The following is a 26,531-nucleotide window of genomic DNA, read 5'->3' on the forward strand; positions in this document are numbered from 1 at the left end:
CTTCTCTGGAGTCCTGTACTGCAAGCACTTTCTTTAGTGATGGTTCCAGGACAGCAGCAAGATACCCTGTCGTGGGTACCTTAGCTGGCAATGGGTCTTGTCATCCATCAACATATTGTTTTGAAAATGCATACTTGTTCAGTTTACCTTCTTGGATCAGTTTTGACAGAGAAGGCTATGCCATTCGCCGAGCAGACTCATTTCCACCCAAGTTCCATATGCGTGGCCGATTTAATTTTAAAGCAGAATCTAATCTCATTCCAGTGAAAATGCCTATGAGGTTTGCCTCATGTTGTCACTCTCCACTACAGAGTTCCACCTGTTGGTCACAAATTATCAGGCCATTAAAGCATCCAGGACTGATTCCTGAGGCACAGTAAGGGAACTTCTGACTGCTGAGGGTATCCCGCACCCAGACATCAAAATTGATCAAAGGGTGTGTTCCCCAGTGGTTTGTTGGCTGTATTTTAATGGCCCCCAAAGGACACATGTCTTTAACTGCCCCTCCCTCCCCCCCACCACCTGGAGAGGCAGATGAGAAGCACAATAGGCCGCAAGCACAGGCATACTCCACCACTACACCTGTGTATTTACCTCTTTGCAGATGGTCATTCTCCTGCTCCCCAAGGTACCCCCTCACAAACTCTAGTAGCTTATTCCATTTAGGGCACTGCAGAGGAAGTTTCCTCTTTCCGTGTCCTATGGTCAGAAGTGGTGGGCAGGGATGTTGGAGGGACCAAGTACCCTCACACCCCACATATCGAGCTTCAAGAGTAGATAGGGCGCATCAGACCTGACCTCCAAAACTGATTGCTGCAACTACTGGGAGGGGGTTGGTGGAGCGACCGCGCCCCCTCGCAATGACTGTGACGTGATAAAGGCCAAGAGTGCACCACCGTGAGCAGACATCTGAAGTTGCCACCAGTGTCCGTTCCACTGGCTATGCAGGAATTGCGGTGCTCTTATGGTCTTCAGTGTCAGCTGCCACCCACACAGCAGCTAGTCCCTCAGCTCCATACGCTGCCAGTCAGTTCCTTCGGCATCTCTCCTTCTGATGGTCCTGAACATTTACTCACACAACCCTCCTGGGAGACATTTTCTGGGGACCGTGCTCAGCCAGCTGCTCAGCAGCAACTTTGGCTGTGGTAGGGAGGTGAGTGATAACTGCTGTGGGCCTATCAACCCTGCCTGGGGAGATAGTGGACAATTCTAGCTTCAGTCGACCATTGGCCACAAATCTGGACTTCAGGTCCACTGACTTTACCATGTAGAAATATATATATTTATTGAGGATTTTGTCTCTGGATAGCAGCTCACAAGATAAGCGACCATCTTAGTTTACCGCTAGCCGCGCCCTTCCCATAATCATCCTGCTGTGGCAAACCGATTAGCTTTCTCTGTTTCTTCAGCCTTGATGGATTGACATAGTTTGTTGTTTATTTCCCAAGACGCAAGAGTCGCATGATTTATAATCAATCAGATTCCCATACATAGATTAGATATGTACATTGGTGTATAGTGTTGGCCTACATAAATTCTTCATGCTGGTGTCAAAGGCTTCCTTGGTAATCGTGAAAGGATTCACACAGAATATTTGACATAAATAGTTTTATTTTATTTTCAAATCCACAATCTCTGGTCTAGTGAGGAATAGTATAGAACAGCAGGATCATACATCAAAGGTGGTCATTTCTGGTTGATAAGTAAATCTGTAACGTTCTTTAATGTGGTATCCCAGGTGAAAGTTTATTGAAAATAAGAATTTTGGAAATATCTCAGATCGCTTTTTGTGTGTGTGTGTGCACGCGCTCTGTGGAATAAATAAACACAAGAATTCATACAGAGGTATCTGGACAACTGTTTTGGAACATTTTAGATTTTCAGTCCCTGGGTCTTAAATATTGATGGAATGCTGTTTATTCAGTAAGGGTTGAGCGCGAGTGAGTTCAGGGCACTGGCTGACATGATGTAGGAATAGTAGTTGATCTTAAAGATGCTTGTGAGTGTGCATATCTCTGTGTTTAAGTCAGATAAAGCATAGGTGGATTCATCATGAGCGTTTAAACCATATCTAGGAATTACTGCTTATTTTCTGTTTTTTATTTCTGAGTTTTTGTTTGTGACTTGTGTTTTTTCCCTTTTAAGGAGGAGGTCTGATCATCAAAATTCTGAAGAGGACAGCAGTTTTTGAGGAGAAAGATACATCTCCAGGACCTCCCTTGGCCCAAAGCATTAAACTGAGTGTTCCAAAAAAGACCAAACTATATGTGGATCAGACCCTGAGGGAGCGTGAGAGTGCTGTAGGTGAGTGTAAAGACTAACATGCTGAGAGGATGCTGTGCTAGAGAAAGACGAGGCAACTCTACTTAGGAGCCTATTTTACTGCCATTAGCCCCACAATGAATCACCTCACTATAGTTTTCTATCCTCCCTCTGTTCCTCCTTATTCTTATGCCACACCTGACATTCCTCATTCCTGACTCTTTGTTGAGCTGCTTTTGCCACATGGGAGCTTCCGACTCCTTCTCACATCTCTTCAGTTAATAGTCAGTCTCCAAAACCTCACCCAAATCATTTTCTTTTTTTTTTAGTTTTGAAAATTAGATTTAAAAAAATATATATTTTAATTTTATTTTGTTCTAATCGAATAATAACATAGAAAACAAAGCATAAATATTTGACAGACAATAGTGGATCATCCATCGTAGTTTCATCAGGGATATGTTCACAGTAAATGTCCATTGTCCAATTTTAAACCATTGCCTCATTGTTTTTAGACGTTTTTTAAGAAATTGTTCCTACCTGCTGCTTTTGCTCTGTTTTGCACAATCATTCTCCTCCCCACTGGCTGGTCCCCGTTCCGCCACGGCTTGTGCCGGTTGAAGCGGAGGGACGTTAGGCCTTTCCCGGGGCGCTCTGTGGTGACGAGCGACTTCCGGTTACATACAGGTTAGCATTCTAGCCGCTCTCCCCGCCCACTCCGCCTACATAACGCAGATCAGGGCGCGGACGCGCGCAGCCATAGACACTGCTCTCGGTCTGTGACTGTTTGTTCGACCTACTGTTCCTTTGCTCATTTAAACCTATGCTAAGTGCGCTTTGCATGCCAATGTGATGTTAAGGACATTGTAATTTTAAAACATTGCCTCATTGTTTTTAGACGTTTGTTAAGAAATTGTTCCTACCTGCTGCTGACGAGCGACTTCCGGTTACATACAGGTTAGCATTCTAGCCGCTCGCCCTGCCCACTCCGTCTACATAATGCGGATCAGGGCGCGGACGCGCGCAGCGGCGCGCCGGTGGCACGCCAAAGGCAAGCCCGTCAGCGCCAGACCGCTGCCAGTCGGCCAGATTTTCCAGATAAATATTTTAGGCGCTAGCTTGGCAACATGTTGCGCTATTCCAGTATGGAGCTGCATCTTTTAAACCCCCTTAAAACCTCTACATCTAGCGCACATCCACACCTAGCCGAGTTCTATAGGAAACCGTATCCTGTAATCCATATCAGAGAGGCGACAAGTATCTGCTCTCATAAATTAGATAATCTCTGTTCTAACGCCACTAAAACAGCTCCGAATTATCTGTCGGCCTTATATTTAAACACTAGGTCTATACCTAAACACGCGACTGAACTCTGGAGTCTCCTAGATGAAGAGAAGCCTGGGATATGTTTCCTCACGGAGACCTGGCTCCACGGTTCTTCATCAGTGAGTGTTGCCACAGCGTTTCCCCCCCAATATCATCTGACACGGCTTGACAGGGAATCGGGCAGAGTAACCACGGCCCCCTCAGGGATCCGAGTACTAGAATCATTCTCTTCCACCATGTTAGAGATTTTGATTTTTACAATAGACATTTTAGACTCCGAATCATGGAATGGGGCCTTGATATATAGACCTCCGGGTCTTAAGACGCAATTTGTCAACCAGCTGCTAGAAATTATCGCGCCACATGTGTTAGCCGCAGATAATTTTATCCTACTTGGAGATTTTAATTATCATGCCGAACTGCTGCTAGACTCTGACTCGGCCCACTTAATTGGGGCAATGCTCACATTAGGATTAGCACAAAAGGTGATCGGGCCCACTCATTTAGCGGGTCACACTTTAGATTTAATATTTACGAATTCCCCTAAACTAAATATTGAATCTTCCTGCTCGGTATTATGAACGGACCATTCCATTCTTAAATTTAATATGCCCATAATTATACATAGGAAAATTAGCCTAAAGATAAGCATCTGGATCCGGCCATGGGGTAAACTCTCTACGGATACCTTTCTATCACACTTTGAGCCTTTATTCTTAGGAATGAAGGTCGATACGGTAGATTCCGCTGTCAGTAATTTGGAATCTTCCATTTCAAAGGCTTCGGATAAAGTCGTTCCTCTTACGAGGGTCCAAGTAAAAAATAATCCATCACCTTGGTTTACTGCTGCATTAAAAAACGATAAACAACAAAGCCGGGCCGCCGAACGCCAGTGGAGGAAATCTAAAACTGATGAACATCGTAGGAATTATAAGCACCTCCATTCAACCTACATAAATAACATCAAATTAGCAAAAAAGGCTTATCTTACTCAGCGCATTAATAATGCTGCACATTCGAGTAAAGAATTGTATAAAATATTGAAGGAATTTTCTGCACCCCAGGTCGAACAATCTTCCTTTGCGCCTACACAAGAGTGGGTTGACTCTGTTTCTCTGTTTTTTTTATAACAAAATCAAAACAATATACGCCTAATTTCCCTCTCAGGTTGATGATCATGGTTGTCATATCACTAATGTGAATGAATTCATCTCCCCGCCAGAATTTGATAAGGCCCCCTTATTAACAGAGTTTGAACCTATAACAAAAATTGAAGTTATTGAAAGTTTAAGAAGGATTAAATCTGGTTCTCCAGCCGACCCCCTTCCCCCCATGCTCCTGTGCTAAAATTTTACCACTGTTTGCTGATGTTCTAACCACTATTTTTAACCTGTCACTGAACCAAGCCACGGTCCCACAGAGATGGAAACTCGCGCAGGTTAAGCCCATTCTTAAAAAACCCTTAGCTGACCCTAGAGCGCCTGTAAATTACCGCCCTATCTCATTGCTTCCCTATTTTGGGAAGGTACTGGAGCACCTAGTTAACAAACGTCTCCTTGCCCATCTTGAGACCCATAGGCTCCTTGATCCCTCTCAATCAGGCTTCCTTGCTGCTCACAGCACGGAGACCACAGTTATTGAAGTAGTGGACAGTATCAGGCTAGCATTGGACCATCAAGAATCTGCAATCTTGGTCCTTTTGGATCTGTCTGCAGCATTCGACACCATCTCCCACAGAATTCTCAAACACCGTCTGTGGGAGGTGGGCATCAGAGGGAAGGCCTTGGACTGGTTCGAGAGTTACCTGGCAGATCATTTCACTACGGTTTCGGTGGATGAGATTGTCTCCTGTACGTATCCAGTAACAGTCGGGGTTCCGCAGGGTTCTATTCTTAGCCCCATGCTGTTCAACGTATATTTAACACCTCTAGCGGATATCATCAGGTCCTATGGCTTTGAAACATTGTCTTACGCCGATGATACCCAGCTGCTTGTTACTTGTGATTCTGACCAAGACGACGTTCAAGCCCGTTTTAAGAGCTGTATGATTCGGATCAATGACTGGATGAACTTAAATATGCTCCAGTTGAATGGCGGTAAGACGGAGGTTATTCTATTTGGAAAAGCTCTGGACCTGTGACTGGTGGCCGTCAGAGCTGGGTACTTTTCCCTCGCCCAAGCTAGCAGTCCGCAATTTGGGTATTACAATTGACAATTCTTTGTCCTTGAATGCTCATATCAACCAAGTGCTTGGAACCTGTTTTGGGATTATGCGCAAGTTGCGAAATATCTTTAAATGGTTACCCATTGAAGCAAGGAAACCATCGGTCCAGGGACTTATTATTAGTCGCCTGGACTATGGTAATGCCCTGTTCACTGCACTTAATCAAGATTTACTTTCCAAGCTCCAAATCCTCCAGAACACGGCCGCCAGACTTGTTCTCAATCTCCCTTCCCGTACTCCTTCTGCTCCTACTCTTAAAACTCTGCACTGGCTCTCGGTCCGCCAAAGAAGGCGTTTCAAAATCTTAAGCCTTACTCATAAGATAATGCATGGAACTGGTCCACTATATTTGGCAAAAAAACTCCAATGGTATGTTCCTGGACGTTCTTTGCGGTCCAGCTCCAGATTTCTTCTTGTTCAACCACGCATTCGGACGGTTCGCAATGGTGGCCAATCCTTATCATATTTAGCCCTTTTGCTTTGGAATAAACTTCCATTGGAGTTGTCATCCATAATGGACCATTTACAATTTCGAAGAAAGCTGAAGACTTGGATTTTTTCTCAATAAATTTAGGTATGTGAGCATTTTAGTCACTGTCCGTCGTTTTTGTCTTGGCTGCTAGCGCCCTGAGACCTTTTGGTGATTTGTGCGTGTTCTAAAAATATTTGACATTTGACAAGGCAGTACATTGAGTGACACAACTTAATCAGTTCTGTATAGAGCATATTGTAAAGTTACGAACTTTCCATGTGGCGTCAATAGGAACATAGGATACAACAATTAAGGGTCTTCCTCCATTCCTCGTGATGGTGTTCCCCCACCCTCTGTTACCCCTTCCAATTCTAAGCCATAGTGCTTCATCCAAGGCGCCCATATCTTTTTGAATTTCCGAGGACAGCCCCTAGCTTTATATGTCACGTGCTCTGCCACCATGTACAAGTCTAGGCATGTCCTCCATTCTTTAAGTGTGGCTACCTGCAGTGCCCCCCAGTGCTTCACTATGTCCCGTTTGGCCACCACCAATCCCAAGTTGGCTAAGAGTAGTTTTCGTCTAGGGATATCTACCTCTGTTGAAATACCTAAAAGAAGGTATTTTGGCTCCATTTCAAGATGAAGGTCAAGGATATTGTTGAGCTCACCCACAATCCTTCCCCAATATTTCTGAATTTCAGGGCATTCCCATAGTGTATGGATAAAGGTACCATCCACCCCATGACATCTAAGACATTTTGGATTTTCCGCTCTCCCTATTTTATGAAGTCGGACCCTATCGAAGTATGTTCGATGCAGAATCTTGTATTGGATGAGGCGTAGCCTAAGTTTGATTGCTACCTCCCGTGGATGCATGAGAGCGGCCTCCCAGTCTATATCTTCTAATACCCCTGTAGTCTTTTCCCATTTCATTCGCAGTGGACCAAGCTTGTCCGGCATATTATTAAGTAGTGTTTTATAGGTGAATGAGACAGCCTTAGCAGGAATCTCCTGCAAGAGGCGACTCAAGCAGGGACTCCCCTTCTAATCCCTCCGCTATCCATGCGTGTTTCAAACGGAGGTATTCATAGACTTGGGTATCATGAAGTTGATATCTATCTTTGAGTGTTGCAATTGAGGCCAGCACTCCCCTCTCTAGGAGATCACCTACCTTAGAGATGCCAATTAAATCCCATTTTTTAAAACCTCTAAGCTTCCCAATCTCAGGGAGTCTGTTGCCTTCCCATAGTGGGGTCTCTCTGGCCTCTCTGGTACGTTTCTTCTCCCACTGCATTTGCCTTTCAGCGCTTTTCCACGCTTCCAACGTTCTCTGGGTCGCCGGAAGTAGTCGCCTACTGCCCTTACCGCCAAATAAGTAATGGAGGTATGTATGTGTACGAAATTGCAGTCTTTCTAGCCTAAAAGTCGAATGGTCTCCGCTAATGTGAATTCATTCATTAATAACAATAAGGTGGGATGCCCTATAATAAGCCCTAATATCAGGGAGGGCCAGGCCTCAATTATATGGACCCCTCAGCAAGGTCTTGAGTGCCACCTGTGGGGAGGCTCCATCCCATAAGAGCAGACGCAGTTCACTGTCTATTTGGTTGAACAATGCGTCAGGAATTTTGCAGTATGTATTTTGCAGCACATAGAGCAACTGAGGAAGCGTAACCATTTTTTATAGGGCTGCCCATCCCATGATGGTGAGGAGAAGTTTGCGCCATCTCGTGACATCATTCTGAAAATTAAGGAAAACTCTCTCAACATTACGGGTTAGGTTCTCAGCGACATTCGTAGTGATATAAAGGCCGAGATACGTGAACCCTTCTGGTGACAAAGAGAGACATTTCGGGTAGGACTGAGACTCCAGCCTCCCAGTGAGTGGGTAGAGGGTCGATTTATTCCAGTTGATTCGATATCCAGCCTGTCTCCCATATAACTCAAAAATCCGCAGGATTTGAGGAAGAGTCACACTCGGGTCAGTCACATACAGTAGAATATCATCCGCATATAAAGATGTACGTTCTTCATCAAGCCGTCTAGCATCATCTACGAACCCACCTAGCCCAAGGGAGGCCCTGATGACGCACGCAATGGGCACCAGAATAAGGGCAAAGAGTAATGGGGAAAGGGGGCAACCCTGCCGAGTACCCCTTTGAATTGGCCAAGTGTGTGATAAGGCCCCGTTGACTCTGACTCTGGCCTCGGGTTTTGTGTATACAGTACAATCCACTCTCGGAAACCCGGACCAAATCCATATTTCTCTTCCAGGGGATCCTCAGCAAAGTCATAAGCACTGAATATTCCCGCTCATGTGCGGGGACCCCGGAAATAATAAAATTATATATGAAAAACACATATATATACAGCTCTGTATATGTATAAACATATATTATTTTTTCCAAGCAAATGCAGCCCCCATAGTAGGCTAGACAATGTAGATATAAATATCCAATAACACACCATAGGTATAATAATACACCTAAATCTTGTTTTTTTTTTTTTTCTTAATGAGGTAAAAACTCATGAGAAAGAAAAGAAAACACTGTGCAAAACACAGATCCACAAAACATTGCTAGCCTGCAGGCTGCATTGCAATACAATACCATAGAGACTGAAAAGCCCTGTACAGGCAAAAAACTGGCACCGTGCCTTTAAGGCAGTCCTGATTCCAATATCCCATCATGCCTCAGGGGTGACAGTTGGGTCAGTTGTTCTTTCCGGCTCCTTCAGTTAGGACCCTGGAATTCAGCTCTCTTCAGTTTTGACTTTCTAGTCAAGATTTGCTACTTTTCTAGTGAAATTTTTGCTTCATCTTAATTATTTCTTTTTGGTGAAGCATTTTTCCTGTTTTGCTGACAGATTTCAAAACTTTTTTCTGTCAGAAAATGCCTTCTTTGTTCTTGCCCTGTCCATCCTGTGGCAAAAAGAAGGCTGCTTCAGATACTCACGATGTGTGTATCATCTGTCTACCGGGCACTCGTTCTCCTGCTTCCTGTCGACATTGTAAGGACCTTTCTAAGAGGACTTTGAAAGAAAGGGAGAGGATTAGGCTTTATGGCCTTTCTGAAATGCGGTCGACGTCGAAGCAGTTGATCCCTGTGTGTTCTCCATCGGCGTCGGGCTCTGCGTCGAAGGCGTCGAAGACTCCAGCGGTGGGATCGTCGTTGAGAGGTGAGGAGACCAGGGATGCTCATGCTTCCAAGAGAAAATCAACATCGATGCAAGATCCGGCGGCGAAACGCATTAGTTCGTCGTCGAAGACTTCGCCGTCGAGGAGGTATCGTTCGGCGTCGAAGGAGAAACATCATCGTTCGACGTCGAAGTCAACATCTAGGAGGAAGTCGACGTCGAAGGAAAGAAGGTCGACATCGAAATCTACTTCGAGGCGAAGATCGTCGTCAAAAGAACATGGACGATCGTCGACGTCGAGACTTGGTTCGCCGTCGACGGAGAAGCGATCGTCGTCGAAGTTGCTGACGTCGAGACGAAGATCGTCATCGGAGCATGAATCGACGTCGAGGCGGTCGCCTCCGTCTGGATCGACGTCGAGGCAGGCGCCTCCGTCGGGATCGACGTCGAGGCAGGCGCCTCCGTCGTTAGAGATGTCCATGACGACGGCGATGAAACAGACGTCGAGGCGAAGTTTCCCGTTGGGATCTCGGCCTCCGTCCAGGAGAAGCCCTCCGTCGACGACAAGACTCTCGACGTCGAGGCATGACTCATCGCTGGTTATCCACTCGGCGTCGAGGTCCAGATCTCCGGTGATAGGCCTATCACTGTCGAGACAGTCCTCCGCTGTGGAGTATCAGGAGCGCCAACTGACATCCAGGTCAACATCGAGACGCAAGTCTCCGCATAGAGTGAAGTATACTCCGGATGTGGCATCGGAGCATGATTTAGCTTCTGGCTCACCGCCGATTTCTATTTCGCCTTCAGCCTCAGCAGGATCAGGATCTCCTCCTTCAAGATCCAGATCACCTGAAGTGATGATTTCATCTCCAGCTCCTATTTCACCTACAGAGCATCCTGGGCCGACAAGTCCTTGATTGACAGCGCCACCAACACCAAAAAGGCAGGAAGAGGATCATCCTCTGGGACAAAGAGTGCTGCCTCAGTCCATACCACGACGTATGCCTTCCATGGCGCATGCAGTAAGCATCTCCTTAACTAGATTGAGGAATCTTACCCAGCCTAGGAGACCAATAAGTCCTCGCTCTCGGGAAAGAGAGTATGATCGGCGCTCACGTTCGCCCAGGAGAAGATCTCGGTCCAGCTCTCGCAGAAGAGAGTCGGGGCGATCGGAGAGAAGACTGCGTAGGTCTCCTATATCTTCTCCTTCTTCAAGCCGTTCTTCCAAGAGAGATTACTCTCCCACACTTTCAGATACTCCTCCATCTCGAGTTTCACCAGTGGATGACATCAGCACTTTCCAGGATGTTTTGTGCAGGGGAGCAGCAAAGTTGAACATTCCAATGCCTGTTCAAGAGACGACTTCTTCAGTCATCTTTGAGACCCTTCATGAAAGAACGGCGTCTCGTCCACTGTTGCCCCTGGTCCCTGGGTTGCTTAAACCAGTGATGGACGTCTTCCTCACGCCGGCTACCATCAAGTCAGCTTCGGCGCGAATACTTAAGAAATATCGTCCTGCTCCGGAGGATCCTCTGTTCCTCCACCTGACTCTGTAATCACTGTGGCCGCCAGGAAAACCCATTCGGTGGCTTTGTCATCCACAGTGCCGCCGGACAAAGAAAGCAAGATGCAAGACTCTTGGGGAAGAAGAGTGTGCGGATCGGCTGCCTCCAGTTTGAAAGTGGCCAGTGCCTCGGCGCTCTTGGGGCGCTACGACAGATCGCTTTGGGATTCTCTCCAAAGATTCGTAGAGAAACTTCCGCAGGAGGATAGGAAGGACTTTGAGGAGATCTTGCAGGAGGGCAGTCTGGTCTCTAATCAAGTCATAAGTGCGGCAGCAGATGGTGCAACGCTGGCAGCTCACTCCTACGCCCATGGTATTTCAGCCAGACGATCTTCCTGGCTAAGATTAATGACTCTGAAACCTGAGGCACAAGCCAGAATTGTCAATCTGCCTTTTTCTGGGAGTTCGCTTTTTGGTTCACATACCGACGACGAGATGGCTCGGATGAAGTCTGAACTCGAGACCATGAAAGCCGTGGGGCTAGAGAAAAGTAAAGAGTTCCGTCGTCGTAGGGGAACTGACAGGCGTGCCTTCCAGCAGAGGGTTCAAACCCCTCACTGGCAGAAGAATCAAGACCAACAAGGACAGAAAGAACAACAATTTCAGTCCCGCAGATCAACTAGAGGACGAGGAAACAACCGCCAGTCCAATAGTGGAAACAAGGCTCAAGGCAAGCAATGAGCTATCGCTTCCTCCAAAACCGTCCACCGCTCCGGTGGGAGGAAGTATTTCGCGACATCTTCCAGAGTGGCAAAACATCACCAGAGACAAGTGGGTTCTGACTATACTGCAACATGGATACTCTTTTCGTTTCCGGACTCATCCTCCATCTGTCCACCCGGTACATTCGTCTCATCAACTCAAGATGCTAAGAGAAGAGGTGGCAGCCCTCCTACTCAAATCGGCCATAGAAGGGGTTCCGAGAGCGCAGAGAGGGAGAGGAGTCTACTCCAGATATTTTCTAATTCAGAAGAGAAGTACAAAAACAGAGTTCAGACCCATCTTGGATTTACGAACACTCAACAAACATATCAAGAGGGAGAAGTTTTGCATGCTTGCACTTCACCAAATATATCCACATCTCCGTCGAGGCGATTGGATGTGCTCGCTGGACCTGCAAGACTTGTATTTTCATATACCCATCTGCCAGCGGAAATTCCTAAGATTCGTGGTGGGAACCTCCCACTACCAGTTCAAGGTTCTACCATTTGGCCTGAAATCGGCACCTCGAGTCTTCACAAAGTGCATGGCGGTGGTAGCTGCTGCCCTGAGACGCGCAGGAGTCATCGTCTATCCCTATCTAGACGACTGGTTACTAAAAGGTCCATCGCCTCAGGCTGTACGTTCACAACTGACACGCTGCCTGGATCTGTGTCACCGATTGGGGCTCCAGGTGAATCACAAGAAATCCACCTTCACTCCAAAGCAAAGGATACACTACCTGGGAGCGATTGTAGATTCCGAACTAGGAAAAGTGTTTCCTTCGGAGGAGAGACAGTTATCCCTCGCTCAAAAAGGCAGGCATGCTATAAGCGACAGGCTGTCTACAGCGCGACAGATATCATCCCTGCTAGGGGCCATGGCATCTTGCATATTCCTAGTGCCCAACGCCAGGTTGCGGATGCGTCCTCTCCAACAAGATCTAGAGGACAAATGGGACCAAAAGTCTTCACTGTGGGAGGACAAAGTGTGCCTTTCGACAACGGCCAGGCAGTCGATCAAGTGGTGGTTGAAGTCGAGCAATCTGCAGGTGGGGATTCCGTTCTATCAGAAACCTCCATCGCAAACACTGATCACCGACGCATCCCTAAAGGGTTGGGGCGCGCATCTGGGGTCTCTCCAGACTCAGGGGCTGTGGTCCAGCAGCGAACAGCTATATCACATCAACATGCTAGAGCTCAGGGCAGTACATCTCGCCCTCAAGGCGTTCCTGCCCTCAATCAGCACGAGTTCCATTTTAGTACAAACGGACAACACCACCACAATGTACTACCTGAACAAGCAGGGGGTACTCGTTCCAGGACACTCTCGCTGGAGGCTCAATCCCTGTGGCACTGGATCCTGGCAAGGAACATTTCCATAACGGCGGTACACCTGCCAGGCGAGCTCAATGTTCAAGCGGACTCACTTAGTCGACACTTTCAAGACCCAGAGGACTGGGTCCTCAACGACAAGGTGCTAGAGACCATTTTCGAGGAGTGGGGCCGGCCGCAAGTAGACCTCTTCGCGGACGAAAACAACACAAAATGCTGAGGCTTCGCCTCAAGGTACTATCGACCAGGGTCTCTGGGGAATGCCCTTTTGATCGACTGGTCAATGACATTTGTGTACGCCTTTCCTCCTCTCCCGCTAATCCCGAAAGTGGTGACCAAGCTGCAACACTCGACCACCAAGATGATCCTAATAGCACCGGACTGGCCGAGGCAGTGGCGGTACCCAGATCTCCTTCACCTATCGATCCGGCCGCACAAGCGTCTGCCGCGCAGGCCGAACTTGCTAACCAAGATGCAGGGGAGGATTTACCATCCCAACCTTCCCTCGCTGAGCTTAACAGCATGGCTCCTGAAGTCCTCCAATATGGCCATTTAAACCTTCCCCAGGAATGTATGACCATATTGAAGGAAGCTAGGAGGCCTTCTACGAGACACTCCTACTTCTGTAAGTGGAAGAGATTTTATTTATGGTGTATTCAAAATCAACATAATCCTACGACATGTCAAGAGGAAGTGATATTACCCTATCTGCTTCACTTAGTCAGGGTGGGGTTAAAATTCTCCTCCATCAAAGTGCACCTGGCGGCCATTACGGCCTATAGGCGCTCTCCATCTCAGCATTCGTTCTTTAAGATTCAAGTGGTAAAAGATTTTTTGCAGGGACTCAAAAAGGTTTACCCCCCAGTGAGGCCTCCCTCGCCTCCTTGGGAGCTGAACCTGGTTCTTTCAAAGCTTATGAGTCCACCTTTCGAACCCATACATAAGGCTACATTACAGCACCTTACGTGGAAAGCAGCCTTCTTGGTAGCTATCACCTCAGCACATAGGGTGAGTGAAATACAGGCCCTCTGCTCAAAAGAACCCTACACGGTTTTTCACCTTAATAGGGTGGTGATGAGAACTCATCCTTCATTTTTACCTAAGGTGGTGTCCGACTTTCATGTGAATCAGTCTATCTCACTACCAACTTTCTTTCCCAACCCCTCCTCGCCAGCTGAGAGGGCGTTGCATTCTTTGGATATTAAACGAGTTCTCAAATTTTACCTAGATAGAACTAAGGCTGTCAAAGTCTGACCAATTGTTTGTAAACTATGGTGCTGTCCGTACAGGTTTTGCAGCATCTAAACGTTCTATTGCCAGATGGATTGTGTCAAGCATTAAATTAGCTACCAACTAGCTCAGAAACCGTTATGCCTCTACCTAAGGCACATTCCACACGACGGAAAGCGGCTACTGCTGCGTTTCGCAATAATGTCCCACTCTCCGAGATCTGTAAAGCAGCTACTTGGAGATCTGTCCATACTTTCACGAGACATTATTGTCTGGACTCGGACACCAGAGCAGACACTCAAGTAGGGCAAGCCTCCTTGAGGAATCTGTTCAACAACTGATTATTTCGGTTGTTATCTTTTAATGTATAGTGCAGTTCTCATTTGCCTGCGTGGAAGATGGGCGTGCTATTCTATTCAGTGCTTATGACTATTGATGAGGATCCCCTGGAAGGGAAGGACAAGTTACTTACCTGTAATCCTAGTTCTCTTCCAGGGGTATCCTCATCAAAGTCATAAGCAACCCACCCGCCTCCCCAGGCAAATGAGAGGACTGTATTATTAAATATGGAAGAAGTATATCTTTGTGTTTAGGACTACGGTCCCGCAAAGAACAACTGACCCAACTGTCACCCCTGAGGCATGATGGGATATTGGAATCAGGGCTGCCTTAAAGGCACGGTGCCAGTTTTTTGCCTGTACAGGGCTTTTCAGTTTCTATGGTATTGTATTGCAATGCAGCCTGCAGGCTAGCAATGTTTTGTGGATCTGTGTTTTGCACAGTGTTTTCTTTTCTTTCTCATGAGTTTTTACCTCATTATAAAAAAATTAAAAAAAAGATTTAGGTGTATTATTATACCTATGGTGTGTTATTGGATATTTATATCTACATTGTCTAGCCTACTATTGGGGCTGCATTTGCTTGGAAAAAATAATATATGTTTGTACATATACAGAGCTGTATATATATGTGTTTTTCATTTATAATATTATTATTTCTGGGGTCCCCGCACATGGGCGGGACTATTCAGTGCTTATGACTTTGATGAGGATACCCCTGGAAGAGAACTAGGATTACAGGTAAGTAACGTATCCTTCTCCAACACATGGATCATAAAAGGCCAATGAATAGTATCAAATGCCTTTTCAGCGTCTAGGGAGAGGAGGAGGTGTGCGCTCTCATGATTTCTAACGGTGTCTATCCAATTGGCGACCCTGCGGAGATTATATCGAGTAGCGCGCTTTGGCATAAAGCCAGATTGATCATCGTGAATGAGTGTGGTATTTACCGTAATAAGGCGTGATGCAAGGACAGTAGCTAGGATTTTAGTTTCTATATTTAACAATGAGATGGGGCGGTAGAAGCCACAATCATCCGGGGGTTTCCCATCCTTATGTATCACTACTACCGTTGCTGCTCTGAGATCCGCAGGGAGCAGTCCCACATCTCTAGATTCTGTAAACAACTTGAGTAAATGTGGTGCCAGTAGAGTGTTGTGTTTTTTAAAGAATTCTCCCGGGCGGCCGTTGGGACCCGGGGTTTTCCCCAATTTTAATCTATTAATGGCTTCAGTTATTTCTTCCAGTGTGATGTCAACGTCCAAAGCCTCTTTCTCCTCAGGGAAAAGACAAAGGAGCGTTATATCCGCAAGATATTCGGTTATTTGCGCGTCTCTAACCCTTAGTTGGGCCGCATAATGTGTGGTATAGTACCGGGCGAAGGCCTCTGAGATGTCTTGTGGCGTGGTGTAATGTCTATCTGCCTCCCTAATGGACATAACCCATCTAGCGTGCTGCTCCTTCCTATTCAACCATGCCAATAATTTACCCGTTCGATCCCCAGTTTCATATAATCGATGCTGTACAGCGAGCTGTTGTGTCCGAACCTCTTTCGTGACCAATGCTTGGTATTCTCTTCTAGTAATGTCAATCTGACGGAGTGTGGGCGTGTCTAGTGCTGAGCCCCCATCATTCTCAAGTGCTAATAGCCTGTCCTCTAAGTGCAGGAGCCCCTGAAGTTCGTGTTGTTTCTGATAGGCAATAATATTTTACGCTCTGTCACGGAGCACCGTTTTGAAGGCTTCCCAGAGCGTAATGGCCGATTGAACTGAGCCATCGTTTTCTCTAAATTAAAGTTCCACTTCTACTCTGATTTCTTTGGCTACTTGGAGATCTTTCAAGGCCCCTGCATTCAACCCCCAGGAGGTGGCATGTCCGCTCTTTCGTTTCCCCACTTTCAAATAGAGTGGTGAATAATCGGAGATACCTCTGGCCAAATATTCTACCTCCTCCATGTGGGCAATCTCTCCAGCTGGGGCAAAAAGATAATCCAACCTGGAGAACACTCTAGGCCCTCCAGAAAAGTAGGAATACGCACGTATAGTCAGATGGCGATTCCTCCATACGTCCATTAACCCCAACATGTCCTGGAATTTTGCTAGCGGAGTGGCCTCGTTCAACCCTGCCCGCACGAACGTACGATCCAGGGTGGGAGCGCTTACATCATTAAAATCACCCCCAATAATATGTGTGGCAGGGCCTGTTTGCAAAAGAATTTCAGCTACCTTATCCAACATACGTTGTTGAAGATGTGGGGGGGCGTACACACTAACCAGCAACCAAGAAGCATGATTCCAAACCCCCCCTGACCGCTACATATGTGCCTCTGGGTCCTCCCATTTTTGTACAACCCTGAAAGGGGGTGACTTGCGCGCGAGAATCGCCACTCCCCTAGAACCACGGGTAAAGCCTGCATGTGCCAGTGTGGTATATTGCCCCCTACCTAGAAACGAACAGTGTGGGCCCAGGAGGTGAGTTTCCTGCAGTAAGACAAAGACTGGTTTAAGTCGTTTGAGGTAATTGGACACCAGCCCACGCTTGATTTTATTCCCCAACCAGTTGACGTTCCACGTCAATACTGTGTATTCCTCTCCAGCCATGGCAGAGACAAGCGTAATCTTACTGGTGCCCCTCTCGAACGCTGAGGAGTGGGACCACCACATCCATTCTGATCTAAATGTATGCTCATACATTGTATATCAACCATAGCGAAGACGTCATCCCGCAATGCAGATTCAAAACATACCCAGTGAAGAACAAGTCTAGTCTTATCCATATGTCTGTCAATAAACCAAACCAACCCCCCCTCCACCCCTGTTATCAAACATATCAGAGAACAAAGTACAATGTTCATCGTACCCCCTCCCCACTCTCTGCAGGCGCCCCCACCATCCCCAATTTCGTCAACAGGACAATACTGGTGTAGGAAACCAATCAGAGGTCTGTACCCCATCCTCCTCCCTCTATTCACACAACCAAAAACGTGTTTTAAGAATAACAACCCACTATATACTTCCCTTTGAGATGGCTAGAGTCCAAAGAGTCCACCAGGTCACGGAAGTTTCACAGGGTCCCCATGTGGGTGTCCGGCCCCATGTCATCATTCCTCCCCACCACTATGGTGAAGCTGCCGAGGCTGAAGATCAACCTGCGTGGGATCCAGACCAGAAGACTCAAGTCGTTGGATGCTTTCCATGAGAGGGTGCTCAACTGCAGCCTCCACCACATCTTGTTTTTCTGACTGATCCGAGTCCATGTTGTCGTTTGATCTTGGAGAAGTATGAGATTCGCAGTCCAGCGCTGTGTCTTCATCTGTATCTGATATGTTAAGAGACCGTACACTCCTCCCTAACGTTTTCGCTGGCGTGGCTCCACCGGTGGTCCGTCTTTTCCGTAGTCTTCTTTGTCGTCTCTCCTTAGGCTGTTCCCATACGTAATTCGATTCCCTACTGGGCGGGACAGGCACCGTGGACGGCGACCCTCTCCTCAGGCGGGGCCGCTCCTCAATCCAGGACCAGGCCTCTTCCGGTGTTTGGAAGAAATGTGTTTTATCTTGAAAAATGACTTTTAGCTTTGCAGGGAAAAGCAGGATATATTGTATCCCTGGCGCTTTAAGTTTCACTTTGATTGGGTCAAATGTCCCTGTGCTGGAAATTTAAGAACCGGGCAATCAATGGTCTAGGAGGGGCCCCGGGCTGCGGACGAACCCCCGGCATCCTGTGCGCTCTCTCTATGACGAAGCATGGTGAGAAGTTGGTCTCTGGCAGAGTGTCTTTGAGAAATATCATTAGAAAATGTCCCGGATCAGAGCGTTCCACATTTTCTGGAAAACCTATGAAGCGAAGGTTATTCCTCAGGGCCCTATTATCGGCATCATCGACTCTCCAAGCCACCTCTTTTATGGATGCCAAGAGCCCCTTTACTTCTTTACTCGTTGTTCGGTAGGTGTCCTCCAACTCCGATACTCTCTGTTCCACCTCAGTAACTCGCTCAGACACCTTTCTCAGATCTTGGCGGAGAAAGGAAACCTCCGTCCGCACCTCTGCCAGCTTACCTTCCAGGCTTTCACGAGAGGCATGGATGGCCTGTAGTATTGCATCCATGTCCTATCGGGGAGCGGGGTCCCCCTTAGCCCCAGATGGCGGCGGCAATGTTCTAGCGAAGCGGTCTAATTTACCCTGCTTTGATGACTTGGGCTCCTTGTCCCTTGCCAAGGCGACCAGGCCCAAGCCGGGTGGTATCCAACTGTAGTGGGTGTGCTGGCACGGCTCACTAACCCCAGGGTCCAAACCTCCCTGGTTTTGCGTCCTATCTTCTTCGTAAGATCATCGGAGCCCCCTGCCACACCAACCACGGGACCAAGAAAAGAGACCACAGTAATGTATCAGGTCGCTCAGTGTGGTAGCCAGGAGAGAACAGGCCACCCGATTCAACTCCAGAGGGGCCCTCTTGTGGTGGAGAAGGATTGAACTGCCGGTGTCCCCATGATTCAAATTCAGGGAATGCCACCAATGATCTAGCCCACCAGGTCCAGTCAATTAGACTCCGGTTGCGTCTCCACTCCCAGTGGCGGTTTCCCACGTGTCTAGGCTAGGCACCCTCTCGACCTTCCACTCTCCTCAGGGTGTATAAGTTGCGCGGAGTACATCGGAGCATCCCAGGCCAGCTTTGCACGCCTCCAAGTTGTAATCCACTCTTGGGGCCTCGTCGAAAGTGCACAAAACAAGGAGTACACACCGCAGGAACTACCAGCGCCTCTCTCCGCCCCGGAAAAGATAGTCCAAACCGTGCACCTCACCTCCCGAGGGCAACCCGGGGCACAAGAGGAGGGGAGGGCTCGCTGTCACCTCTGGGACGCTCACCGCGGCCCCTAGCAAACCCAGGACAGGATCCGGCCCGTTAAAAGGGTTCCTTGAAGTAGGACGGGGGGGACTCCCAGCGCTCACCGCCACAGACTCTGCAAGAGCCCCAATAGAGGTGCACCAGCCACGGGGCGTCGCAATCCGTGTAGGACCTCACTCCCATCTACCCCCCACAGGGATCTATTGGTCGTGACCATCCAGGTTCACTCACCGCTTTTGTGGTGTGTCCTGTGGCACTCACTGTGCAGTCCGCATAGCCAACAATAAGGCCCCCCTCTTCGATGGCCACCACAGCGTTGCAGCCAATCTTATTAGAGGCACCACCGCTGGCCCCATTCCCGGCGGAGCCCAACGTGCAGAGACGCAACAAAAGGCGGTCCTCTCTCACCCGACAGGGATTCTCCCGCTCCTCCGATCGCCTGCACTCATGTGGATCTCAGTGAAGCTGAATCAAACGCGGGGCAATGCAGTATTGAGGCGCATCTTCCCTGTAAACGGCATCCTTTAAAGGCATGAAAATACACTTGCCTCAGGCTCAGACCGGGGAATCCAGGAGCAAACCTCTCTCCTCCTCGAGGCGCGCACTCCGCCACGTTTATCCAGCCGCGTATGCAGCAGCCGGCTCCAACGAACACTGGCCCCAGGGGGTGTCGCCACAGCCTCTCGCCCCTCCCCGGCAACTCCAAGACAGCCGCCCTCGCTCCTGTGCCGCTCCAATGCGTCGCAGGTGCCCGTCCGGAGCACCGCTTCTCTGGGGCACTAGCCTCTCCCCCAGTGTCTCTCGGGCTCCTGGGGCACCACCACCAGCCTCTCGGCTCTCCCTGCCGTCACCTGCAGAGCCGCACCCACCTCAGAGCCGCTCAAAGCGTTCACCGGTGTCTGCGGAGGGAGGGTGTTAAGAGTCAGGGTGCGCTGCGGTATTCAACTCACTCACCGCCGCCCCACTTCGTCTAGCACCAGCCGGGCAGGAAGAGCTCCGCAGTCTCGGCTCACAGTCTCTCATAGCCCGTCCCGACCTCCGTCTTGGGTGGCCGCACAGCGATCCTCTCACCGGGATAATCTCAGTTTGAGCTGGAAGACGACTGCAATCTCTCCCCCTGGGTACATTCCACTGCAGGCCAGCCTCTCGGTCTGTAATTCAGTCAAGAAAGGTGGGGTAGGTCAGGATAAGAACAGGATTTTTGTCGGACCTGCGGAGCTCGCGAAAAACGCTACTAGTCGGCCATGGTGTTGGCCACGCCCCTCCGAAAATTAGAATTTTAATGAAATAATACGCAATTAGCATACAGAAAAACAAAAACTCATTATGCATGTCATCACAAATATGAAATACAAAGCACTATAGGGAAGAAATGCATTAATACTTTGCCAACATGAAAGCAATCTATGATAAAATCTAAACGGCGTAAAACCAATACATTAAAATGTTATTACTAGAGAAACAGTTCATGGAGGTTTAGGTACTTGTTGAATTCTAGGGTTATGTAACTGTGAATTGCGGGCAGGAATGTTTAAGAAAGTAGTTCTTGGTAACCATAAGAGATCCCTTTTAATAGCAAGTGCAACTGGATAGACATATGCTCTACCAAGTCTATGATTGTAGCAGACTCCATACCACCATGCCTGAAGGGATACCTGAGAAGTATCTTTCCAAGATGTTGTTATTTGTTGAAAAGCAACAGCCAGAAGTAAATCTATTATATGAAAATCCTTAGGTTGGGAAATCCATTAATTGGGAATACTACCTAAAAATATGTTTGCGAAATTAAATGGGACATGTGTGTTAAAAATAATAATATTCATTTGTTGCCAAAACTTCAACCAAAATCCATAAATAAGAGGACATTCAAAGAGCAGGTGTTTAAGGTATGCAAAAGGTTGAGAACAAGACCAACAGTTAAAAGGGACTGCAGAGTCTGGTTTATGTAAGTTACAGGAGTGACCAAAAGGCGGTTATAAATGAAAAATACGGTTTGAATTGCATTAGTTGCTCTAGAAGATTTTCTTATATTAACCCAGATTTCTTTTGCCAAGTTGGAATGGAGAAAGTAGTTTGCAAATTGATTTCCCCAAAAATCTCTGTTTCTGGTTTAACTCTGTCTTCCGGAATCAGTGTAAGATATTTATATAATTGGGATGTAGAAGGAAGCACATCCAATAAGTTATTAATAGGAGTAGGTGAAGGAGAGGTTATCTGATCCAGAGAAAATTTGTTATAAGAGGATTGAGATGCCGAAATAGGCAAGCGGTATTTGACTTCTTTCGAGTCTGGAAAGGAAAAAATCGATTGTACTACTCAAAATGGAAAGCAGGTACTGTCTAGAAAAAAATTATGTATCCATTTAAAACCTCTGGAATACTAATCTATCCAGAAAATTATCCTATTATTTATTTTAATACAGGTGTTATATCAAATTGATGAGTGTAAAAATTGATCTTTAGGAGTTCTTTAAGAAATAAAAATAGGAGACAAGATTGTGCATGTGTTCTTAAAAATCGGAAGAGATAAGGATAAGGGTCTAGAAGTGAACAACAAACACTCCAAGGACAGAAGGATGCCAAATTGATTTCTCAGTATCTGCCCATAAAGGAGAGAGTGTAGAAACATTTTGTTGTAATAAAAATTGTCTGTTTAAGACAAAAGGCTAAGTGGTATTTATGGAAATCTGGAAAATTAACTCCCCCCCCCCCCCTCCCCCCGTATGCTTTGGTTTTTTTAAGTTTAAGAGGTGACATCCTGGGTTTTTAATTATTCCATAAGAAGTTAAATAAAATAGAATATATCTTTTTTAAACGAGTATGCGTAAGAAGGACTGTGTGCAGCGTTTTAAAATTAGTGGTTATAGTATCTTTAACGGTGTCCGAGAACCACAGACCTAAATATTTAATCCTATCTGGATTCCAATGAAAGGAGGACAAACTGAAATCGGCATGCAAACATATCTTATTTAGAGGTAGGATTTCATTTCACATTTCTCTGTATTTCATATATATATATATATATTCACTTAAAAAACCATAGGTTTCACACGTTATAGTTAGGTGGATATTTCACTCGTAAAAAACCAATGAAATTCCCCCGTTATAGTTAGTTCAGATAACTATAACTCGCGCGCCCGCAATCCACTGCTCATGACGTCACATATTACATCACTCATGACATGGTCAGTGGCATCACTCATGACATCACTGATGACATCATCCTTGTGATAGAGTGGCGGTCGCGCGAGTTATAGTTATCTGAACTAACTATAACGGGGGAATTTCATTGTTTTTTTACGAGTGAAATATCCACCTAACTATAACGTGTGAAACTTATGGTTTTTTAAGTGAATTTGCAAGGTTTTTCAAATGCTAATTCCTAACTATAATGTGTGTGAAACCTATGGTTTTTTCAGTGAATTTGTACGGTTTTTTAAATGCTAATTTATTTATGTATTATAATTTTTTTTATATATTTATTTTACAATAAACTACGTATTAAATTTTTAAATTTTTTTTTTTGGGTTTTTTACTGTGCGTGCACGGTGCACGCACCCCCGCGATTTAAAAAAAAAAAATATATATATTTTTCTTTCTGCCTTCGGGGTCCTTCAGGGACCCCTGACAAAGGCTAGGGGGTCAGGAACTCTCTACCCTGCCCCCTTTTCACGTTCGCCACCTTCCTATTTCACTCTCTCACTGAAAACAAACAAAATGGCGGCCGACACTTCCTGATTTCGACCGATTCGAACGTTGACTAACATGTAACCACCAATCAGAATTACGCTCGCGCACTTTAGGGTGCGCGCACGGTGCGCGCTTATAGATATTTATATGCTTTTAAATGCTATTTTCTCAGGAACTACTGAACAGATTGACACCAGACCTGCAAAAGGCACTTCCCTGACCTGAGGACTACCTCTCTGCCACATTTCAAGTAATTCTGTTCAGCCGTTCGGGCTGTACCTTCGACTAAAGGTCCCATGGAAAAATGCATGGGGAAAACGTGTTTTGGGACCCCCCTTTTTTCTCGGCCCCCGCTTGACGAATCACCCCGAGACTTTCAGAGTAGGAGCTGAACGGAGCGCCCCATTAGTTTTGAAAATTTCGCGAGGATTCGTCAACCGGCGCCAAAGTTATTCGAAATAGAATTTTCAGATTTCCTATGGAAACTCGGTCCTAACTATAACTATCTACTGGCGACCGCCAGTAGATAATATATATATATATATATATATATATATATATATATATATATATATATATATATATAATTATCTACTTTTAATAAAAGAGCTGGTAAGGATGATTGTGAGTGAGAGATAAAGAGCAAAATATCATCGGCATACAGCTGAGTGTCTTCATATGTGAACCCCGTAATCTGTGAATTAGAACAGATTTTTATTAAAAAGGGCTCCAAAGCAAGAATAAATAATAAAGGTGAGAGTGGACAACCTTGCCGAACACCTATTTGAAGAGGAACAAAATGGGACATAAGACCATTAATCAAAATAGATGACTTAGGTGAAGAATATAACAAAGAAACCTAATGAATACAATTAGGATCAAAACCAAACCAGGAAAGCGTAGAGAAAATAAAACACCAACTTACTCTATCAAACTCTTTTCCCGCGTTCAAAGAAATAGCTGCCAAAGAATAACTATACAATTTGGATTTACTAAGTACATTAAAAAATAATCGAGTTTTGTCTGAAAGATGTCTAGCTTTGATGAAACCACATTGTTTTCTTCCAATCAATTGGGGTAATAATGTATCCAAGTGAAGGGCCAATATTTTTGCGAACATTTTATAATCTAGATTAAATAGAGAAATAGGACGGTAATTTTTACACAGCCTGTGGTCCTTGTCATCTTTGGGAATGAGATATATCAAAGCTTCTTGAAAAGAGCCACCCGATGTATGAGAGAATATACAATAAAGGAAAAGTTCATGTAATTTAGGTAACAGAAATGAGGAAAAGTAGAATTCAATGGTGAGACCATCAGGTCTGGGAGCTTTGCCACATTTAATAAAACTAATAGCATTAGAAATATCCTGGATAAAAATATCCTTTTCCAATATAGAAAAGTCAATGTAAAGGCGTGAGGGAAGAGGGATGGATGAAAAATAATGAAGAATATCATGGGAATTAGATTGAAATTCTGGGGTATATAGGGCCTGATAAAACTTTGTAAATTCCAAAAGTATATCTTCATTTTTATGTACATTTTGGTTAGTGGAGATTAAAATAGAATCACTTTTTGTACGTTCTTTCTTAATTTTAAGATAGTGAACGAGATGTTTTCCTTCTTTATTCTGACCCCCATAATATTTCGTACTGGATTTTAGTAGTCAGGAATTAGCCCTTTTTGCTGAAAGTGTATTAAACTCAAATTTAGCAGACAAAAGGTCCCTTAAGGTATGTTCAGAGTGAGAGTTATAAAAAGAGTATTCTAATTGCTTAATGCTTGAGTTAAGTTCTTTAAGTTTATTGGAGGCAGACTTCCGTTTCTGGGAAACAAAATTAATAATAACATTTCTAGAAGTGGCTTTAAAAGTATCCCAAATAATTTGAGGAGATAGATCTGGGGTTTCATTTTCTTCGAAAAATGTGTTAGCAAATTTCTCAAAGTTGAGCGTAAATTGCAAATCTAGGAGAAGAGAGTTGTTAAATCTCTATCTTTTACTTCCCTGAGTGGCTGGTAGGAGATCTAAATCCAAGGTGACTGGTGCATGGTCGGAGATTAATATGGATCCTATATCAGAATTAACAACATGTTGGGCAAGAGCATTAGAAATCAAGAATCTAACCGTGATTGCGAAAAGTGAACTGGAGAAAAGAAAGTGTACTCCAGACAAGTTGGATTGCACAGTCTCCATGCCTCAATAAGGGATCACTGAGAAATTGTTGACTTGAACTGCGTATGTATTTGTGAAGGCAAAAATCTAGTTTTGGAGTGTCTATAATGAGATCAGAAACCATATTCCAGTCTCCACCAACAATCAAATGATCATCAGCATAAGTCATCAACTTAGACAACACTTCTAGCCAGAAGGAGCTATCCGGATTAGTAGGTGCATAAAGATTAACAATAGTGAGAGGAATTTTATCAATAAGTAAGGAAGCTTAAACCCATCTACCATCACAGTCAACATCTTGGGATAGAGTTTGTATATTAAGGCGCTTATGACATAAAATAGCAACCCCATTACGTTACCCTGGTCCCGGAGAAGCAAAAACATTACCAACCCATTGTCTTTTAAGTTTAGTCGTTTCTTTGTCTGAAATATGAATTTCTTGCAAGAGAACAATATCACCTTTTAGATTGGCAATGTGAGACAAAACCCTTTGACCTAAACCTGTAAGTTCCATGAGATACATCTTAAAGCCATCTATATTACAATAATAAACTTAGAAAATGTAAAATAGGCCATAGTAATTAGTATTCTATGCAAACCATGTAAAGTAAAAACAAGAGATATTGCATTGTAATCCTGAAAGTGTAACAACTTATCAAAGTAAATTTCATGAGGCAAACATTGAGATCAGAGAAAAAGAAAGAAAGAAAAGGAGAATAAAAGACAGAGAGATAGAAAAAGAACTGCTATTTAGAGGAAAATTAGAAAGGGTAACTAGATAAGCAAGAACTTGATAAAAATATTCCTGAAAAAGAAAGTAGGAGAAGGAGACAGCAACATGATGAAGCAAAACGAGAGAGGAAGACAAAACCTAAATATAAAATATAGAAATCAACATACCAGAAAACACTTGAGGTGGTGGAACCACAAAAGGGGGAAACGGTGCAACGACTGGAGCGCTCAGTGACGGACACAGGAGGAAGGCGGAGTATCATCAAAAAACGTGAAAGGAGTCACATGTATGACTTCTAACAAAAGCAGAACCTAAAGAAAAAGGAGAAACAAGTTATGCGAATGTTAACAAAACAATACATAAAACGAATAAAACATATAACCAGAACTATATTTAGAAAATAACAAAAATTACTGAAATACGTTAAACAAAAGGTCTAGTGATTTCCATATCTTCCAGCCTACAATTATCCAGAAATCATTGAAGAAGACAAGGGTCTTCATAGGTCGT

The 26,531-nt window shown here is 45.4% G+C and overlaps 1 protein-coding gene across 1 annotated transcript in view; it reads left to right on the plus strand.

The window, feature by feature from the left end:
- Positions 1-26,531, plus strand: part of BBS1 (Bardet-Biedl syndrome 1) — an 843,521-nt gene that overhangs the window by 213,626 nt on the left and 603,364 nt on the right. The window contains exon 13 of the mRNA XM_085625445.1: positions 2,146-2,304. Within this exon, the coding sequence (XP_085481571.1) occupies positions 2,146-2,304 (159 nt within the window). The remainder of the gene's footprint in view (positions 1-2,145; positions 2,305-26,531) is intronic.

The sequence above is a fragment of the Triturus cristatus genome, chromosome 9 (genome assembly GCF_964204655.1).
Source record: "Triturus cristatus chromosome 9, aTriCri1.1, whole genome shotgun sequence".
NCBI classification, from domain to species: Eukaryota; Metazoa; Chordata; class Amphibia; order Caudata; family Salamandridae; genus Triturus; species Triturus cristatus.